The sequence below is a fragment of the Callithrix jacchus genome, chromosome 9 (genome assembly GCF_049354715.1).
Source record: "Callithrix jacchus isolate 240 chromosome 9, calJac240_pri, whole genome shotgun sequence".
Classification (NCBI taxonomy): domain Eukaryota; kingdom Metazoa; phylum Chordata; class Mammalia; order Primates; family Cebidae; genus Callithrix; species Callithrix jacchus.
In genome coordinates, this window is record NC_133510.1 from 41,907,711 (window position 1) to 41,930,348 (window position 22,638).

At 33.9% G+C, this 22,638-nt stretch overlaps 1 protein-coding gene across 11 annotated transcripts in view; it reads left to right on the top strand.

Annotated features, from left to right (window-relative positions):
* ERGIC2 (ERGIC and golgi 2) overlaps nucleotides 1-21,940 on the top strand; it is a 63,246-nt gene extending 41,306 nt beyond the window's left edge. For all 11 annotated transcript variants that reach the window (XM_078339011.1, XM_078339009.1, XM_078339010.1 and 8 more), the window contains 9 exons: nucleotides 1,913-1,953; nucleotides 5,772-5,873; nucleotides 7,069-7,164; nucleotides 11,699-11,754; nucleotides 12,889-12,987; nucleotides 17,037-17,134; nucleotides 19,363-19,525; nucleotides 20,866-20,948; nucleotides 21,428-21,940. In XM_078339011.1, coding sequence (XP_078195137.1) covers nucleotides 1,913-1,953; nucleotides 5,772-5,873; nucleotides 7,069-7,164; nucleotides 11,699-11,754; nucleotides 12,889-12,987; nucleotides 17,037-17,134; nucleotides 19,363-19,525; nucleotides 20,866-20,948; nucleotides 21,428-21,490 — 801 coding nt within the window. In that variant the 3' untranslated portion in view covers nucleotides 21,491-21,940. The remainder of the gene's footprint in view (nucleotides 1-1,912; nucleotides 1,954-5,771; nucleotides 5,874-7,068; nucleotides 7,165-11,698; nucleotides 11,755-12,888; nucleotides 12,988-17,036; nucleotides 17,135-19,362; nucleotides 19,526-20,865; nucleotides 20,949-21,427) is intronic.
* Nucleotides 21,941-22,638: the final 698 nt, after the last annotated feature.

The window sequence follows — 22,638 nt, forward strand, 5'->3', positions numbered from 1 at the left end:
TGACTGTTTTCATTGTAAACAGTTTTTGCGATCTCTTCCAGTCATTTATGGAGCAAGAACATTTAATTTAAATTGTTATAATTAAAAGTCATGTCTTAATGAGAAAGTTAAGAACTTCAAAATATTTAGTTGTATACTTTTCATCAGTAATAATAGTGCTTTTAGGAAGCTGTTCCTTCCTTTGTCCTAATTTATATAAAAGTGGTTAAGAATTATGTTTAATATAAAATTATTTAAAATATAATTTTAACTTAAAAACTTTTTGCTCATTATTTTAATATGCAGTCTGAATATTAAAAACCTAGCCCTAATAACTGTACTAGTTTCCAAACCTCGATCTGTATATATGCTATGATAGTTACTATTTTGCTATTTTCTATTACATTTAGTTACTATTTATTATAAAAAAGAATTTTTAAAAGGTGGGAAAGTAATCTGATAGAGCTAAGTTTGTATATTGACTCTTACTATCTGTGATTCTGGAAAAAAGTTGTAACTTTTTGAGCTCCTGTTTCCTCATGTGCAAAAGAGGAAGAGTAGCCACAAATTCATGAGGTTGTTAGGAAGGTTAAATGAGATCATGAATTAGCATAGTGCCTTGCATAGTACCCTTGCACTAAGTAAACATGGTACAGAGCAGGTTGAGGAATTCAGAGGAAAAATCATATAGTCCCCACTATCAATCATTTTATTTATACATTAGCTGGAGAGTAACTGCACAACTTTATTGGTTTGCCATGGTGTGTTTTATAGATTTTAGCATTTTCTTTATGTACTATCTTGTGAAAAAGATTTAGTAGTGTGTTTTAGACAAATTCATCAGGAGGTGTAATCAAAGGAAGCATCAGAAAGATTGGGACAATTTGACTTGGAGCATATGGTGGTATAAAACTTAAACATGAGGCTCACAGTTACATGGGAGGTAGGTTCCAGACTGATATAATTAAAATACTAAAGTCACAGAAGCAGAGCTGTGAACTAGGACTAGAAAAGTGGGTCTTTTTTTTTTTTTTTTTTGAGACAGAGTTTCACTTTGTTGCCTAAGCTGAGGGCATTGGCAAGATAATGTCTCACTACCACCTCTGCCTCCCAGGTTCAAGCAATTCTCGTGCCTCAGCCTCCTGAGTAGCTGGGATTACAGGTGCCCACCACCATACCTGGCTTATTTTTAGTAGTTTAGTAGAGATAGGGTTTCACCATGTTGCCCAGGCTGGTCTCAAACTCCTCATCTCAGGCAATTCACCTGTCTTGGCATCCCAAAGTGCTAGAATTATAGGTGTGAGCCAACGCTATTGGCTGAAAAGTGGATATTTGTTGTTGTATAATTAAATTGTGGATATAACTACTATAAGAAGTTTGCCTTTTTTCTCTGACTCTTGGAAGCAAGAAGTCTGACTTTGAATTGATAAGGATCATGCCTAGATAAGATTTCTTAAGTACTTCCTTGTTGATTAACACATTTAGTAATTACAGTGCTATTTTTTAACTCATTTCAAAAATTGTTGATTCTGTTATGGTATTTTACCAGCAAGAATATGGGCTTTGGATGCTTGAATATAACTCTGTATGTCATTTTCTCCTCCAATACTTGTGAATTTCATGCTAGCATCATTTAAATGATTTTAAGTTCTAAGTTACCATTTTGTACATATGATAAATTGTCAACTTGCATATATTCCTATAAATGTTAACTTTAACAGGAGAATATTTGTGATTCATAAAATTTCTTTATGCTATTTTTGAGTAAAGCTTTCACATTAACATTTTAATTTGACTTATAGAAGATCAATATAAACCGTGAATACCTGTTTTTAACATGTTTGTTTCTTGCTCAAAGAAAAAATGTGTAAATTGTGATGTAAAAGCCAAGAGAATTTGACAATGCTAGTGATTATGTTTTCTTTCATTTCAGACAGTATTTGATCTTTCACCACAGCAGAAAGAGTGGCAGAGGTAATAAGAGAACCAAGTATAGTGGTCCATAGAGAGCTAAATCATATTTTGTCTATTGTAAACTATTTATAGATTAACACATTTCTCTAGGGATTTCTTTGGATGAATTATTAGCAGAATTTGGTACATAATCCTTACAATTTCAAAATCAGATCTTAAAGGCATGCATAATCTTTTCTCTAGTACTCTTTGATTCATAAGTTTTAATTTTTATTTACAATGGTATCAACTATTTAAATTTTTAGATCATGAAGGCAATATATGATCATTTAAAAAATTTAATTTGAATAGAAATGATATGAAGCAAGATTGTCCAACCTTCGGCCTCACAGGAAGGCTTTGAATATAGCTTAACATAAATTTGTAAACTCTTTTTTTTTCAAACAGAGTCTTGCTCTGTCACCCGGCCTGGAGTGCAGTAGCACAATTTTGGCTCACTGCAACCTCAGCCTCCCAGGTTGAAGTGATTCTCCTGCCTCAGCCTCCTGAGTAGCTCGTGTGCACTGCAGGCACACACCACCATGCCTGGCCAATTTTTTTGTATTTTTAGTAGAAATAGGGTTTCACTATGTTTACCAGGCTGGTCTCAAACTCCTGAACTCAAGTGATCCACCTGCCTTGTCCTCCCAAAGTGGTGGTGGTGGTGGTGTTTTTAACTCATCAGTTGTAGTTAGTGTTAGTGTAGTTTATGTGTGGCCCAAGATAATTCTTCTTACAGTGTGACCCAGGGGAGCCAAGAGATTGGGCACTCCTGATACAAAGTAAATGTTAAAGCCCCCTTCTCACTCTGTAAACTAATGCCACTGACTAGCAGTAATAACCAGTGATAAGTATTTTGGGTAGCCTTTTAGACAGACATTTTCTGTGTGTGTATGTATATATATTATATATATATATATATATAATGTGTATATTATATATATATTTCTGTTTTTATATACAAAATGATATATAATAATTCTGATGTATAATCCATATAATATATAGTATATATAGAGTTCTTGTATGTTTTGAGTATATTATATATTTTATAATATATAAAGATGTATATATTTTATATATTTATATATTTTAATATGTTATATATAAAATATATAATTGTTTATATATAGAAATACACACACGCATATACACACACACACAGAAATAAATTGCTTTTTCCACCTAGCAGGTTTTGGACTCATTTCTGTATGTATAGAATGGTCCATTTTATGGATAGATTGTAGTTTATTTAATTGGATCCTTATTGATGGCCATTTAGATTGCTTTCAGAATTCTAATATTAAAAACAATACTCAGTGAACATTCTTGAACCTAATTCTGTGTATGTTTGTATGTGTGTGTATTTCTAGAAATAGAATTTCTTTCTTTGAGGATATTTAATGTTTTCATAGTGCCTATATCCTCCCAAATTTTTATTTCACTTATACTCCAAGAGGCTATATGAGAGTACTTGTTTCTGTACAACCTCAACAACAGCAGGTATACCCAGAATTTTTTTAAATGTATGTCAGTTTGATGGGTGAAAATTGGTACTGTGCTTTTATTAATTAACATTTGCTCATTTGTATTTTTTTGTGAACATGTTTGCCTATATGCCTATTTTGCTTGATTGGCTTTCTTTTAAGAATTCTTTGTAAATTAAAGAAAATAGTACTTTGTTATAAGTGTTGCCGTCTCCCACCCCCATATATTGCTTTTTGTTTTCTAGGTTATGTCTTTCACTTTACAAAGGCTTTATATAGTTCAAGATCATTCCAAAATAATTTTTCTTTACCCATTTTTTTTTCCTAGTTTCTAAGTATATTCCAAGGTTCTTTCTCTTTTAATTTTCAGTTTCACCACTTGAGGGAGTTTTTATGTGAAAGTTGAAATTGAATGTGGGTGAACAAAAGCACTGAATATTAGCTGTCCATGAGCTCTTGGAATTTTTGGTAGAAAGCTGTCCACAGATGAAATACTTTACTTTGATCCAGAAATATTAAAGTGAGATTTCTTATTTCATCTAGAATTATTTTCAATGCTCCAAACTAGTAATAATAAGTGGGAGAAGAGGTTGTGTTTTTCCTATCAAGATGATATAAATTTGCCATCATAGTAGAGTTTTCTACATACCTTCATGTGTGAATATAGGCTTGGGATATTTATTGGCACACTGAAGACAAAATTTTTTTCATAAACACACACATAATACATGCATTTATATATACATATGTATAGTTTGGTGGCATCAAACTCCTTGATCAGTGCCATGCATCAAAAATAGAACTCTGGAAATACAAGACACACAAAAAAAGGTGAAGATTTCCATTTCTGCTGGCATTGGATCCAAAGATTTTAAGTCTTTAAGTGTCTGAATCTGAAGATGGAATCTGGTTTCTTGGAGCATCCTGGATTATCATTTTCTGCTTCTAAACATTCTTGAATAGCTCTTGAATGGCTTGTAGATACCCAAGATATTTATCTTCCTAAATAATGTGCATGCCAAAATGTTCTTTACTTGTAGAATTTTCTAAGAGATTTAAATTTTCTTTCAATTGGTTTTCTATAATACTTAAAATATTGAAGATTCCAATTAATCTCTCTTTAACTGTAAATTTCAAACCCTGGACAGAGCCTTTGTATTTCCTACTTTTTATGTCTAGATTTAAGATTTATTTTATTCCAGCAAAAATAACGTGTATAAATATGACTTGTTATCTTAAATAGGCCTGTTGTACTAATTTTCGTAATAGATAGATGATGCATAAGTTTTTAATCTTCCACTTGCACATCTAGAAAGTGCTTATTTTTATCATTTTGGTGGAATGGTAAAATATTATGAGATTTACATTCGCTTACTTTTTGTAAGTACCTATGTTTATAAGTTTTTTCCAAGTTATATATAGGTATTTATTTTATTAGAGTAGTTAGGCACATATATTCCACCCCTACAGGTTCCCCCATTATCAACATCCTACATCAGATTAGATACAGTTGCTATAATCAGTGAACCTATGTTGACACAAAGTCCATAGTTTACGTTAGGGTTCACTCTTGATGACGAATGTATGTTCTGTGAGTTCTGACAAATGTATAAAGATATGTATCTATAATGGTGCCATACAGAATGGTTTCACCGCTCTAAAAATTATCTGTGCTCTATTTATTCTTCCCTCCTCACGGTATATAATTTTTGTACTTACCAAGTTTGAACTTTACTACAGATGACGTCGAATATTAGTTATTTAAGGAAATAGAATTAAAAGAGATAAAATAGGACTACATCTTATGACACAAAATTATTGCTGAAAATTGTAGGAGATACCATGGCTCAATGGTAGAAATATTGGAGAGAGAAAAATTCTTGTAATGAAAATTAGATACTTGTAGTATGAGTTTATACTGAGTAATGTGCCACTTCACATCCATCAAGTCTGTTGTATAGACCCTTATTTGTCTTACTCTTTGCATCTACAATATTTCATTCAACATTTGACAAAAATAAGAATTTTGTAATTGTGCATGTATGCATGAAAGATGAATTTAGATATTTAAGTGAGTAGAAGCCCTACTTTTGTGGTCCTGACTGCACATCCTTTACTGATGGGATCAAATAGGCTTATGGAGCTCAGCTATTAGACCTCTAGCCTTCCTGCTTCACTTGCTTTCAAGGAAATGACCAAAGAAAACTTGGCATGTTATTTTAGATTATGAAATCCTGTTATAATAAATGTATGGTTTAGTTAAGTCAGCTAAACCTCATCATTTTTTAATAAGAGTCAGCTCTCTTTATGTACCTTACTGTAGTTCTAAACTATTGTTTGTGTCTTATTTAGGATGCTGCAGCTGATTCAGAGTAGGCTACAAGAAGAGCATTCACTTCAAGATGTGATATTTAAAAGTGCTTTTAAAAGTGCATCAACAGCTCTTCCACCAAGGTGAAATCTATGCTTTAAATGTACAGCTATTTATTATAAATTTGTTTTGACATAATTAGAACTAAAGTGTTGGTTTAGTTTTCTGAATCATTTTTCTTAGGAAGTGAAAATAGAATCATTCTGTATTCTAAAGATGCCTTTTACTCTCAAATTTATAGCCTGTGATTTTGATCAATATCATCACACATGTATCATTTCATTTGCATTTAATTTTCTTTTTTACATGTAGTATACCTCCATATAAAATTATATTAAGTTTTAAGAAAAGTTAGTTTTACTATTATGAGGATATATAAACTTTGGTTAGAAAGTTTTAGTTCACTTTTTTTTCAAGGCTATAATTTTTTTTTTTAATTTTTTTATTTTAAAGATTATAGGCCAGGCATGGTGGCTCATGCTTGTAATCCCAGTACTGTGGGAGGCCGAGGTGGGTAAATCATTTGAGGTCAGGAGTTTGAGACCAGCATGACCAACATGGTGAAAACCCCGTCTCTCCTAAAAATACAAAAAAATTAGCCAGGCGTGGTGATGCATGCCTGTACTCCCAGCTACTCGGGAGGCTGAGACAGAAGAAATTGCTTGAACCAGGAGGCAGAGATTGCAGTGAGCCAAGTTTGCACCATTACATTCCAGCCTGGGCTAGAGTGAGACTCTATCGCAAAAAAAAACAAAAAACAAAAAACAAAAAAACTGCTGGATATTCGGAAATGCTATAATCATAAACATAACAATTTAAATTTAAAAATACATGAGAGTTTTTATTTGCTTAGGAAGAAAATGTCGTTGTCTCTTTGAACTTAGGTGGCATGCCTTTCCTTTACTTAGTCATATTTCTACCCTTCCTCCCTCTCCCCACTACCGTGGCAGAAATAAATGAAGAAAGCATGCCTTTTTGGACTAATTTTTTTTGTTTTAGTCTTTCTTCTGTTGCTGGACTAAGTCTTCTGGTTACAGTTGAAGAACCATGAACTTTTAAATTTATGTAAATTTAATAGATATTAAATAAGTATTTTTCCCCATTTTATACATGTGTAATTTTTATAGATGTCTAGACTTCAGGAAACTGCTATTCTATTTTTGACATTTAGGATATTACCTAAAAAATGATCATTAGGGATTTTCTGTACACAGTTTTCTCATCATAAAATGGTAACTATATTGAATATGCTTTAAATAATATTTCTTGTTTTAACAGGGAAGATGATTCATCACAGTCTCCAGATGCATGCAGAATTCATGGTCATCTATATGTCAATAAAGTAGCAGGGAATTTTCACATAACAGTGGGCAAGTATGTTGTTTTCACTTACTGAAAATATAATATTAAACAAGACAGAATAGAAGCTTCCCTTAGTTTTCTGGGAGATTTAGTATATATTAAAACTATAACAGGTGCTTTGTACAGCTAAGTGGAGTTAAGTTCTAGACTCAGATTATTCTAATGGGCTTTTCATGTACACAAATATCTCTTAGAGCATTTGAAAGTCACACAAAACTTGGGATGATCTTTTTTGTGTGAGACGACCAATGTCATTGCAGGATGCCTTGTTTCTGTGGCTGTTGTCCAGTAAATACCAATAGCCACCCCTCCCCAATAATTCTGACAACTCAAAATGCCTCTCTTTACCCACCAGAACAACTTTTCATCCACTGAAAATCACTTAGGCTAGCTTCCTTTCTGACAGAGTAGAAAATATCCCAGGAAAGAAATAGGTAAATTCTGAATATCCATCTTCCCTATGAAGAGTCTGTACTAGGGTGATTTAATTTGATTTTTAACTTTTAATTTTTTGAATAAGATGCTCACTTATGCTATTATTTCATAAAATGAATACACCTGTTAAGAAAATAAAGAAGGAGGTTTTATTTAAAGCAGTTTCTCTATTCCTCTCAGAGTAATATCCCGGGTGGTGAGAGAGATCATCCAAGTAAAATATATAGGTTGAGCATCCCTTATCTGAAAATCTGATGTTTGAAATGCTCCAAATTTGGAACATGCAAAATACTCCAAATTTGAGCATTGTCAACATGGTGCCCAAAGGAAATGCTTAAGATTGTTTCAGATTTCAGATTTTCAGATTAGGGAGGCCTATCTGGCAAATAAAATGTATGTATTCCAAAATCTAAACCTTGAAACTTCTGATCCCAAGCATTTTCGATAAGGGATATTCAGCGTGTAGTATTGTAATTTGTTTATTCAGAAAAATGTCCCTGAATTTGTTTGAAAATAATAGTAGGAACACTGTCAGACTGACAATATGAGTGGAGCTAGGAATAATTTATGACAGTAGACTTTCTTTTAGTAGTAAGCTGGAGGTAATATACTTCACTGTGAACACAGAAAAATTTACCAGACCACACTGCCAATTATTCCAGTGCATAAAGAAATGCTTTATTGAGCAAAGTTTTAGTATACTTTGTGTTAAATATTAGTTAATACGTTTTCCTAATGATTGTATTGCCCTTTTTTTTTAAGTGCCTGGTGTTTTGCTAGGTACCATATTGAACAAATTAAACAATGTTTAAACCTACCAGGGCATATTCTGAAACTTGACAATGGTGGCAGTTAATTGGTTATAAATAAAGAAGGATCTTTTATTGAGAGTTTTGGTTTTCAATTTTTTAGTTAATTGCTAGAATTGGTAACTAGGTAAAGCAGGATTGTGGTAAAGGAGATCTTCAAAGTGATTTTTTTCATTATTTTAACCAGAAACAGGGAAGGATAATACTTACTTGTAGAGGTATAAAGATGTTAAAAGAACAGGTTAAATTTGAAATATAACAGTGTATAACTGAACAAAGATTTATTGCAGGGATAAACTATAGCTTATATACCAAATTCAGCCTACTACCTGTTTTTGTACGGTTCATGAGCTAAGAAGGGTTTTTATTTTATTTATTTATTTTTGTGACAGAGTCTCGCTCTGTTGCCTAGTCTGGAGTGCAGTGGTGTGATCTGGGCTCACTGCAACCTCTGCCTTCTGGGTTTAAACGATTTTCCAGCCTCAGCCTCCCAAGTAGCTGGGATTACAGGCAGCCCACCACCACGCTTGGCTAACTTTTGTCTTTTTAGTAGAGATGGGGTGTCACCATGTTGTCCAGGCTGGTCTCGAACTCCTGATCTCAAGTGATCCACCTGTCTCAGCCTCTCAAAGTGTTGGGATTACAGGCGGGAGCCACCTTGCCGAGCCACGGTTTTTACATGTTTAAATGTTTGAAAATAAATCAGAAGGGGAATAATATAATACATGAGAAATATATGACATTTAAGTTTATGTCCAAAAATAGTTTTATTGGCATATAGCCATGCTCATTTGTTTATATATGGCTGCTTTTGTATTACAATACCACAGTTGAGTAATTCTGGTAGAAACTATATTACTCTTTCATTACTGTGTACTTAGGTGTACTATGAATTACAGCGTTGCGGTTATTAGTTGACAGCATTAAAAGTGCCATGTGTATTCTTGTATTGCAACATTTTATTTATTTATTGTGTTGCTATGTTAAAGAAAATAGGGACTCCAAATTTTGCATTTAAAGAACAGTGGAGTATGGATTATTTGATCAAATTTGGCTGCAGAAGATCCTGCTTATTAAGCAATGACACTACTTACTTGTGCTAAAAAGAATACAGTATATGTTGATAGTACCAGATTGAGCATTCATCACAATATTACCAACCTATAAAAAAGCAGTGATCAGAAAAATTAGAAAATTTAAATTGGAATATCCAGAAACTGTAGAATTTTATCATAAAAAGTGAAAATGAAGCTGTAGTCTTTAAGTACCTCATTATTTACCAACATCCATGTATTGATAAATCTAAGAAACAATGTTTGACTGCAAAAGCTAAAGAAATGAATCCAGAGAAAACAAATTTGCTTTAGACAATTAGATGATTAGCCTTCTTCAAGAAAAGTATTCCAGTAGATGAGGACATTGAGAGCAGTAACTAATAGTCAGTTAAAAAACAAGCCAGGAGGCTGGGTGCAGTGGGTCACATCTGTAATCCCAGCACTTCAGGAGACAGAGATGGGTGGATCATGACCGTTCTGGCCAACATGGTAAAATCCTGTCTACTAAAAATACAAAAATTAGCTGGGCGTGGTGGCGCGAGCCTATTGTCCCAGCTACTTGGAGGCTGAGACAGGAGAATCACTTGAACTCCGAAGGCACAGGTTGCAGTGAGCCCAGATCACACCACTGCGCAGCAGCCTGGCAACAGAGCGAGACTCGGTCTCAAAAAATAATAAATAAATAAAACTAAAAAAAAAAGCCAGGAGATTTTGAGTGATTTCTAAGCTCTTGGTGAGTGGACAGATGTTACTAGACGCTTATTGTTTATTTGAGGAATTAATGCTGAATTTGAAATGATTGAAGAATTAGTATCTACAAATAGCCTGCTTGCAGCAAAAACTATAGGCAAGAATATTTTTTATAGAAGTTGACAGAACACAATTTCAGTGCAACCTAAAGTGGAATCTAGTAAGGTGTGTTACAAATGTGTTATAACTGATGGTGGTGTGTGGAGCAGAAAATAGCCTACTTGGATGCATTTCAAATCTTGTGAAAATGTACTGTATTTAATGCCTACTGTTATTCATTGTATCATCAGGAGTACTTTGCAGAAAATATTTGAATTTATTATGCATTTTAGACTGGTGTGCCAATGGTAAACTTCATTTACCCTTATGGACCAAATATTGTCTTTTTCATGGTTTTTTGTCAGAAATAAAAGACTGAATATTCCATCCTGCCCTACTACACAGCAGTTTGATGGCCTAGCAGGAAATTTTTTGAGCTCAGGACCAAGATTGGAATTTTTCTGAATGAGAAAATTTACATCAGCTACAATTATTGAGCAGAGAATATCTTTGGAAATTTAAGTTTTATGCAGACTTAACAATGTTTAATTCATTAAAAACAATGTTTAATGAATTTAGCCTAAAACCACTGCTTATCTATGAAATTTATATTGTAAAGTTATTTCAATAACTAGTGATTTTGAGTGGTTTCTTTTACTTTTCATGGTTTGATAGCCTTTGCTGTCAGAAGTTAAAGCAAGGATCTTGACTCTATTCTCATACTTGGATATATTTTCTGACCTCAAACTGTGTAGTTCCAGAACTTCAGACATTGATGCAAATAAAAAGGAAATTTCCATGTTTCAAATTCATTTAACTGTACAATTGAGGAAATTTTGCTTTAACTTAGATTGGAAGTTATTAATCTGCAATATAATGACATGTTTAAAGGTAAATAAATATTAAGAGAAGAATCTACTAGAATTCTTTAAATGTCTTACAAGCAATGAATATGCTCAACTCGTACTTGTGAATTCATATTTTCAAAGATGAAATACTTAAAATTTCATTGTAGATCATCATTATCAGATAAAGATTTATGGTCCGTTTTGAAAATAGGGAACGCTAATTCTAAATCCCAGTTTAACAAAATGTAATCTCCCTGCAAAACAGTTCTATTACAAAAAAAAGCACTCAGTTGTTACTATTATATCAATGAAAAGTTTGTGAAAATTGCTTATTCTCATTATGTAACTACATAATACACTGATTTTGCATCTTGGCCCACAAACCCTAAAGTATTTACTATCCAGGTCTTTACCAAAAATGTTTGCCAACCCCCAAGTAGTTTAGTACATTGCTGAGATGAGTAGACTTGTCTGCTCAATCATAGGCTAAATGCATTCTTATGTTATTTTGTACTAAGAAAAATTATATAGCTTAGGGAAGATCCACTTTCTGATTTTAATTAATTATATGCATAAATGGTATTACTTTAATATTTTTTTCTCCTTTCAGGGCAATTCCACATCCTCGTGGTCATGCACATTTGGCAGCACTGGTCAACCATGACTGTAAGTAGTTTCTGACTTTTTTTCAATAAAGATGTACTTAAAAAAAATACTTTGTCTAATACTTCTTTTAAAAGTGCAGATGCAGTGTAGTTGAAAATGAGCTGTTCTGAAGACAGATATTCATCTAAAGGAAAAGATAAATTTTTTAATTGATTTAATCTGCATTTGTATTTGGTCATGGCTCAGGGTTGTTGAGGTTAGGGAGGAAAGCCTAGTGTACTTTATATAACTTTGTACACATTTCTGCTAATTTTTGGGGATAATGAAAAGAATATATTCGCAGTTTATTTCCATTTGCATATTGAAATATGGATGTATAGACATGTATAAAGTATCCAGGTTAGTTTGGTATCATGATTGTCATAAGACTTACATTTTTAAAGTCTGCTTTAGAGGACAAAACAAGTATTGGATTCCACAAAAAATTAGTTTGATCACATTTAACAATAGTATGTATTAAAGATATATAAGATCAGTTTTATTTGGCTGCATGGCATCATTCCAATTCTGCCAATACAGTCCAGTTACTATATGATGATTTGGAAAAAGAGAGATATATATTTTTGGCTTTTATTATTATAGTAATATTTTCTAGAAGTTAATTTGTATATAATTATAAAATTTAGGATACCGCATTTTGTCAGAATTTATACTTTTTTTTTTTTTTTTGAGACGGAGTTTCGCTCTTGTTACACAGGCTGGAGTGCAATGGCGCGATCTCGGCTCACTGCAACCTATGCCTCCTGGGTTCAGGCAGTTCTCCTGCCTCAGCCTCACAAGTAGCTGGGATTACAGGCATGCGCCACCATGCCCAGCTAATTTTTTGTATTTTTAGTAGAGACGGGGTTTCACCATGTTGACCAGGATGGTCTTGATCTCTTGACCTCGTGATCCACCCACCTCAGCCTCCCAAAGTGCTGGGATTATAAGCGTGAGCCACCACTCCCTGCCCAGAATTTATACATTTAATTCGTGTATATTTAAATTTACTTTTCTCAAAGGGATATGGCTTAAAATATTGTATATTTTAAACATTTTCATTTGAGAATAGATAAGGATGTAAACCAGCCTGTAGCATGTACTTTTGAATAATGTAATTACTCTGCTAAGTTGTTTTTATTTTTTGCCTTTTAGCTTACAACTTTTCTCATAGAATAGATCATTTGTCTTTTGGAGAGCTTGTTCCAGCAATTATTAATCCTTTAGATGGAACTGAAAAAATTGCTATAGATCGTAAGTAATAATTACTGTTGGATTTTACGTGGAGAAAATCGTGCTTAATATATATTTTCAGTGTCTTTCTACCTGCTGTTTAAAGATAATCCTTAAGTGTTTGGTGAGTGAGATATATGTGGAGAGAATTTGTCCTAGTAGTGGATGAAATTTGAATGTTCAAAAATGAGCCATAGCACAGAATAAAGAAATTGAAATTAAAAGTTGAAGGTGTTAAAAGGCAGAAGTAGTGGAATTTAAACAGTAGAAATAGCTGAAACGTTAATACATTCATAGGGCATACTGCATTTTTTATATTCACCAAAGAATAATGAAAGAAAGGTTCAACATTATGAGAAGAATAATTTTCTTTGTGTAGGTTCAGTTTTAAAATCATATTTATTATTTTAGAAACCTCTCTGGAGAATTTTACAAATATCAGAAACCTAGAGTTATTCTGGAATGATTTGGTTATTAACATAGGAGTACATTATAGCACAGATAACCTTTTTTAAATGTTCTTTTTAACTTTCTGCTCCATCATTTAAAGTATCAAGTCTATCCAAATATGGAAAGATTTTCTTAGTTTTTTAGCAAATTGTCTATTTTCATGTTGTCTGTGGGTTTTTGATTGCTTCTCTCTAAAATAGTCATATACCATGTTCCAGCTGTTGGACATTTTAAGGACTTCTGAAGCTTATTCAGCTAGTAGGAATTCTATCCTTTGTAAAATTGTAATTAAGGATTTAGTTTTTTATTAGTTTAAGTAGATTTATTAATATTCTATTTAGATTTATTCGTATTCATTACCTTTTAGCAGTGATATAATCAGATATATTAAAGACGTTTAGAATTTAGAATACTGATTTACATTCATGAATATTTTGTGTTCATAGGGAGTGTTTCACTTCAGGAAACCTGAGTGTACTAAATTTAGAAATGTGTGGATAGAAACACTTTGAGATTTATAAGCTTTAGTCAGTATGATCTAGTCTGTAATCTAAGCATACATTCATTCTCCACTGAAATTCATTACATGTTGCCTGAAAGATGCTCATTTGGAAACATACTGGTCAAATGCTTTGTTTCAAGATGCTAAAATGAACTACATATTCTTGTACAGAAGCTCTTCTAAATATAAACAAGTTAATTTTCAAAAAGCTGTTTTTAAGTATACTTCTTTCTAAATTCAGAGAAACTAAGGGGTATTTAGAGTCATATTCTGAAATGCTGTTAGGTGAGTATCACCAGGTGATACAAAGCTTTAAAGCAGGTTGTATGCTTTTCTACTTCATACTATGTTTTATTGGGCTTCTTTTTCCAAATAGAAAAAAATCAACATTATATATCTGCTGTGTCAGGTAACTAGCCCTTTCCTGATGCTCTCCAGAAGTATTACAGAGGTTACTTAGCAATGAACATCTTTAATGCAGTGCAAATTTGGATAAACAAGATAGACTATCCCTGCCCCTCATAGAGCACACATTCCTATAGGGAATTAGATCTTTAGATAATAAGTGTTAGGGCAAATGGCTATGAAGAAAATAAAGGAGATTGCCTGTGATATGAGAAAGGGCATGGAAGAGGCTGTGGTATTTGAAAAAAAAAAACTCTAGTCAAGTAAATAAATGAGCCAAGCAATGATCTCTTTTGAGAGCATTGCAGGCAGCTTTATTATTAAGCTTATGAAAACAAAATAACCTATATGTGCTTCCACAAACTGGATAACCTAACTGCATACTTCTCCTACCCTGCCAGCTTCTCAAATGGCAGGGATAGCTCACTTTCCTAAAGGTAGAGAGGTGGATATATATGTCTTGAAGACAGAACTGTTTAAGAGAGAGAATGCCTATACTATCTAGTTGAGTGGCTTAGCCACACATGATTACTTTTTGCAGATGAATCATTCCTTCCATGAGTGAGAGAGAAGTGGAGAGGAAGGTCAAATTTTCTACTCTTTTTTGTTTGTTTGTTTGTTTGAGACGGAGTCTCACTTTGCCACCCAGGCTGGAGTGCAGTGGCTCGATCTCGGCTCACTGCAACCTTTGCCTCCTGAGTTCAAGCGATTCTCCTGCCTCAGCCTCCCAAGTAGCTGGGATTACAGGCACGTGCCACCACACCTGGCTAATCTTTTTTTTTCAATAGAGATGGGGTTTCACTGTGTTAGCCAGGATGGTCTCAATCTCCTGAACTTGTGATCCACCTGCCTTGGCCTCCCAAAGTGCTGGGATTACAGGCATGAGCCACTGCACCCGGCAGCTTTTATTCTTTTATGTACAAAGGGATGCAAGCTTCTATTTAAATCTGGGAGAATTTTTTCTGCTTAAATTTAATACCATGTTCACCTTGAGTAAAATTGCCTGGGTTCAAGTTCTCACTCTGCCACTTAATAACCTGGACTTTGGGCTGTTTCTTAACATTCCTCTACTTGAGATGCTTCATCTCTAACAGAAAGAAAATAAAAAGATTTACTTGCTTATCTAGTTGAACCTATGGATAGGTGTATCTAATAATTTTTCTAGAATGAAACTTAGAGAATTAACATGTTTTATGTGAATGGGTAATTGTTTACAATTAATTAGTAATTGATAATATACTGGTATTTAAAACTTGTGTCAAAGCTACAGATGTCTAGTGACCATATAAATATGATCCTTTTGGCCAGGCACGGGCCTGTAATCTCAGTACTTTAAGGGGCCTAGGTGGACGGATCACCAGAGTTCAAGAGTTCGAGACCAGCCTGACTAACATGGAGAAACCCTGTCTCTAGTAAAAATACAAAATTAGCCAGGCATGGTGCACATGCCTGTAATCCCAGTTACTTGGGAGGTGAGGCAGGAGAATTGCTTGAAACCAGGAGACAGGTTGTTGTGACCCGAGATGGTGCCATTGCACTCTGGACTGAGCAACAAGAGTGAAACTCCGTCTCAAAAAAAAAAAAAAAAAAAGATCCTTTTGATTACACAGTAACTGCAGGCCATCATTGAGTAGTTTCTTTAGATACCTTCCTGCTGTGATATTGGTTTCTTTTATTTATTCAAAGGCTAGCTGATTTGATTTTGGTTTATTGTATATCTTAAGATACTAGCAGAAACTGAAAATGTGTCTTGTGGTAGTTATTCTCTTATAATTTTATGTTTAGTTTCTGTACTATAAAGAAATGCTGGCCGGGCTCAGTGGCTCACACTCATAATCCCAGCACTTTGGGAGGCCAAGGCAGGAGGATCTCTTGAGCCCAGGAGTTTGAGACCAGCCTGGGCAACATGGCAAAACCCTGTCTCTACTAAAAATGAAAAAAATTAGTTGGACTTGGTGTTGTGCAGCATAGTTGCTATGCAGGAGGCTGAGGTAGGAGGATTGCTGGAGCCCAGGAAATCGAGGCTGCAGTGAGCTGTGATTGAGCCACTGCACTCCAGCCATGACAGAGTGAGACCCTATCTCAAAAAAAAAAAAAGAAATGCTGCTTTTTCATGTTTGATAAATGGATGATAATGATTATAAGGAATATTTACATCACTAGTTCATCTTTTTAAATATCTGTATTGCCCATCTTATGCTGAGAACTTGTTTTGCCAAGTGTAAATATATTGCTTTCATTGGTTCTTTTAAAATGTTTGATTTTTTTGTTAGATATTAAGTTGTACCTAACATTAAATTTGAAGTTAAATGTTTTTATTTTTATTTTTTGAGACAGGTTCTTGCTCTGTTGCCCAGGCTGGAGTGTAGTAGCACAATCATGGCTCACTGTAGCCTTGATTTCCTGGGCTCATGTGATCCTCCTACCTCAGCCTCCTGAGTAGCTGGGACCCACAGGCGTGTATCACTATGCCCAGCTAATTAAAAAAAAATTTTTTTTTTTTGTAGTAATAGGGTCTGCCTCTCTTGACCAGACTGGTCTCAAACTCCTGAACTCAAGCAATCCCTCCCTCCTCAGCCCTCCACAGTGCTGAGATTACAGGTGTGAGCGCCACATCCAGCTAAATTTCAGGTTAAATGTATTTAATAGAAAAATATATTTGGCAGTAGTTTTGTTGCTACTGAATTGATAAAAAGTTTTGTTTTTATTCTAGACAACCAGATGTTCCAATATTTTATTACAGTTGTGCCAACAAAACTACATACATATAAAATATCAGCAGACACCCATCAGTTTTCTGTGACAGAGAGGGTAAGTTGAGTCTGCCTGCTAAAATGATTTGGTGATTTTTTTAAAAAAAAGCATTTTAAAGTCTCCTGCCTACAGAATAAGGTGGCGTTTTACTTGGTGTCTTCCCCCATTTAAAAATTTGTGGAAGTTTTGAAATGAATTCACATGTTGTTTTACATTACTAATATGTCAGAAATTAGTTTTAGTATATTTGAGAGCAATAAAAGTAGATGTTAAAAAATCTGAAGTGTTCTCTGTTGCATTAAGACTTAAAATTGTTAAACTGTGATGACATTATTTTATTCTTGATGTCTTAATTTTGTAATATGTTTTCTCATAAATTGATATAAGCAGTTCCTAATCTGGCAGCAGATTCTTTGAATTCTGTGTTATTAATAAATGTACTGCTCTCTCTGGGAATACATGGTTATTATGGATTAGATAGTAAATTTAGCGGGTTTGCTTTCCTAAATTAATGCTTTGTATTCATCTGACTGATATGAAGGATATTCCACTACCTCAGGGTGGTGTGATCTTGTAAATACATACTGACAACGATGAGCAAAGTGTTGCAACTGGACAGTTTCATAGAATTCTCATCTCTTTGGGGTCATGTTTTCTTATTTTATTGTTTGAATATTCAAATACTTCCATTCAGAAGAGTTCTAAGGTGAAATTTAAGTGCTTTAAAAAATGTTGCTTTCCTTTATATGGTGTTTTCTTTTACTAGCCTTATAACTCATGATGACCATGCCCTCAATAATTGTGGAATTTTTTTGTTCTTAGATTAGGTATTGAAGTTTTTAGGGGTGAAGTGTCATGTGTCTGTAGCTTTTCACTTGGTTTGGGGGATAATACAAGCCCATATAACTGCATATATATGTATAGTTATGTGCGTATATAGTATATACACTCACACAAAGAAACTAGGTAAAGTTTATATATGAACATACTGTGCCTTTCAACATTTCTTTAAGAAGTGGAGTGATTCCATTTCTCACCTGTAAGATTGGCAAACACCTGAAAGTCAGTACATAGAGTTGACAAGGCTTTGGGGAAAACAGGCAAATATGCAGTGCTATGGGAATGCAAAATGGCATAATCTTTGTGGAAGATAGTTTGGCAGTATCTGCAAAAGGACATATGCATTTACCCTTTGAGTCAGCAACCTCACTTTTAGAAATCTATTCTAGAGATACAGTGGCCAAAAATGTGTGTTTCAGGCTATTCATTGCATTGTTATCTGTAACAGTAGAAGATAAAAAGCAATCCAGATGCCTCATTACACAATGGATGAAGAGGCAATTGTTAAAAATCAAATGAGGATGATCTCTATGTACTAACATGAAATTATGTCTAGGATATATTTTTAAAATAGCAAAAGCAAATATATATATATATATATATATATATATATATATATAAAACAGAATATATATTCTATTATATATATATAAAACAGAATATATATTCTATTCTATATATATATATATAAAATAGAAGCCCAGGGCTTTGACTGTCAAAGGATGTGTTTATACTGATAGGGTAACTAAAATAGTTTGTTAACTTGAAAAAGAGTGGAGTAACTGGAAATGATAAAGTGCAGGATGGGGGTTGGGAGGGAGAGGGCTGACATTCATTCGTTCTGGAATCCAAAGTGAATCATTATTTGTCTTTCATTATGTAGATGCCCTGATCCCTAAAACAGCTTCTACACTTATAGGTAGTGACAAATATATTTATAACTCAGCATGATATTGAGCATTTTAGAGCTTTAAGACATAGTCATTATTAGAAACCTGATCAATATGGCTTATAAGGCTGTATTGTGCTAGTATAGTGCTATAGGAAAAGGGTTTTGTAATGCCCTACATAAAACTGTTTTAATTTTCCTCGGTAGCAGTTAGCCTCATTATTTGTATTCCTAAAGCTTGCAGTTTAGTTATAGCATGAGGAACATGCCATATATTTGTAAGCTCTTGAGCTCAGTAGAAAACTTGTATCTAAGGTGACCTTTTTGAGAAAATAAGAAAGAATGATTCTGCTCTTTTGATAGTTTCAAAGCTAACCACACAAAAATACAAAATAATTTGTCTCTGAAGAGCTTAGTCTAGTAGGACAGTTCATAAAGAAATGTGGATGTCCTTCTTTTACAGTAGGGTTATAGGGCTTAATATTGAGTGCATGTAAGTAACCAAATGAGATGAATTCTATTTCTCTCTTCCTCCTATCTCTCCCCTACCATTTAGGAACGTATCATTAACCATGCTGCAGGCAGCCATGGAGTCTCTGGGATATTTATGAAATACGATCTCAGTTCTCTTATGGTGACAGTTACTGAGGAGCATATGCCATTCTGGCAGTTTTTTGTAAGACTCTGTGGTATTGTTGGAGGAATCTTTTCGACAACAGGTTAACAACCATTTCTTTTTTGTCTAATAATTTCTAAAAGTGTTGCTTACATTTGAGATGCTTCTTCTTTAAGGGGCAAGAAATACATATTTTCATATTTTGATATTTAAGTAGCTTTTTCTTTAATATTTAATTACATAACTCCAAAATTATATTGACTAACCAGTAAGCATAACTAATTTCATTGTTTTCAGTGATGTAAGGTAGATTATATAATGGTGAGTTAGAGATCCTGGGTGTTAACGTCAGATTGAATTAGAATTGAATGCAAGTTCTGCCATTTACTTGATGGTATCCTGGAAGAGATCACTTACCTTTTTTGAGGTTTTCTAGTCAGTAAAAATAGCAATAATAATATCTAATTTGCAAGTGTGCTACAGGATTAAATATGAAAATGCCTAGAAGGCATTTAAGGTATTTTTAACTGTACAGTATGTAAAATCATGTGTTATAGTACTTTGAATTATACAGTACATGAAACTAGGTTTTTAATCAATAATGTGTTTATGATTTTACCCTGAGATCCTGGAATTCACTAAGGTTATTTGTTGAATTGTAATGATGAAAATTGGGAGTTAAGTATAATAAAAAAAAGAAGAAACAACTATTTCTTTACCTTCAGTCCCTATTTAGTATAAGATGGAGCTGGGTAGTTTATTATACTTAGAATCATATTTTTACATGAATGAATAGCTTTTCTTAGGGAATTCTTTGTTAGTGCTTCATTTAAATCTATTTAAATTTTTGTTGTTGATATTTATTTTCCAAAATTATATTGGTGTGTGAAAATCTTGAAAAGATTGTGTTCAGGCCAGATGCAGTGGCTCACGCCTGTAATCCCAACACTTTGGGAGGCCAAGGCTGGCAAATCAACTTGAGGCCAGGAGTTCCAGGTCAGCCTGGTCAACATGGTGAAACCCCATCTCTACTGAAAATATAAAATATTAGCCAGGTGTGGTGGCACACGCCTGTAATCCCAGCTACTTGGGAGGCTGAGGCACAAGAATGAGGCTGCTCGAGCTGGGAGGTGGAGGTTGCAGCAGTGAGCCAAGATTGCAACACTGCAGTCCAGCCTGGGCAACAGAGCAACTCTGTCTCAAAAAAAAAAACAAAAAAACCCCACAAAAGATTGATTGTGCTCAGATCATGAATTATATGGCCTTGTGATTTTTTTTAAAAGAAATCCATTTGTTTTCATATCTCTCTTGATTATTTTTAACCATGGAAGTGAATAATGCAAACTGCTTTGTCTTCTTCCGTAATCTATTCCATTATATTTATTCTTAAATAGCAGTTTAGGAAATAATTTATTAAAAGCATAAACCTATTATTTATTACAGGCATGTTACATGGAATTGGAAAATTTATAGTTGAAATAATTTGCTGTCGTTTCAGACTTGGATCCTATAAACCTGTCAATTCTGTAAGTGGTATAGTATACACAGTGCTGATCAGTACATCTTAGTATCATTAAGTCTATGGGCCGGGCATGGTGGCTTACACCTGTAATTCCAGCACTTTGGGAGGCCAAGGAGGGAGGATCACTTGAGCCCAGGAGTTTGAGACCAGCCAAGGCAACATAGAGCCCCATTGCTACAAAAGGTAGAAAAAATTAGCTAGACAAGATGGTTCAAACCTGTAGTCCCAGCTACTTGGGAGGCTGAGGTGGGAGGATCACTTGAGCCCAGGAAGTTGAGGTTGCATTGAGCTGTGAACACACCACTGCACTCCAGCCTGGGTGACAGAGCCAGACCCTGCCTCAAAAAAACCCAGATACATAGATAGGTTGGTAGTAGCTTTTGGCAATTAGAAAGGATTGTCCAAAATACAACTTTGTGTTTAGAGGAAAGAATGTAAGAAATAAAACTAATTATTTGCTTTTTTCCCTCTCTTTCTCCTTAGGTTCCCTTTGAGGATGGCCACACAGACAACCACTTACCTCTTTTAGAAAATAATACACACTAACACCTCCCAAGTGAAGGAGAAAAACTTTTTGCCTGAGACATAAAACCTTTTTTTAATAATAAAATATTGTGCAATATATTCAAAGAAAAGAAAACACAAATGAGCAGGAAACATACTTATTTTAAAAAAGAAAAAAAAAAGGAAAAAAAGAACCCCAAACTGAAATTCTTATATTTGTTGTGTCTGTTACAAATGTCCTAGAAGAAATAATGCAGCTAAACAGTGAAGAAGCCCAATTGGAGTGTTGCTTTGAAGATGACGCCTTCGTAAATTTTCACACAAAATGGGCAGTACCGAAATCAGACTTGGATTCTTGGTGATAAAAAGCCTAAAGGAAATAAGTGAACCCACATCTATCTATGGAAAAAAAAAAAAACATTGAGAAGTGCAAATGTTTGCATCCTTTTGTTTTTAAAAGATACGATGTCAGAATAAAATGTGGAAAACATATGGAAATCTAGTCTAGACTTTAAAGAATTGTGATCAGGTCAAAATAAAAAACAGGGACTAGTCCCTATGTTATAGCCATATTAATGTTAAGCCATATTGACAAGACCATTTATCCAATAACTTGGTCTAAAAAAGTAACTGCTTTTCTTTGGACTCTGGTTATTGACTTTTTTAAGTGTTGAAGGCAGAGTCTTTGAAGATTAAGGTCAGTTCTTACAGGGGCAGGTATGTAGGTGTTATGTAACAGAGGTCATTCACAAATGATTTAGTAGTCTCTTACACAGGGAAAAGAAAGCACATTTTTTAAAAAGATGCCAAGTTTCCAAATCTAATCATTATATTATTGGTATATTTTGGGGGACATAGGATGAGTTATAAAAAGATCCACTACTGATAGTGAAAATTATCAGCTTGTAAAACATTAAGAGAAAAATAGAATATTTTATACATGTGGTAAGTGGGGAACAGGGTAACTTTTAAATGAAAGTGTAAGGCAAACTTTAAGCACAAGATATATCAGATCTGAGAGGTGCCATATTAATGTCCATTAAACTGTAAAACTGGATTATGAAAGAAGTATTTGCATTCAGAGTGTCCTGAATATGAATGATTCTGTGTTAGATTGTTTTCTAGCTTTCTTACCTATTTAAGGATTGGTTCTAAATATTCAGAATATAAAAGATTAAAAATAGAGGGAG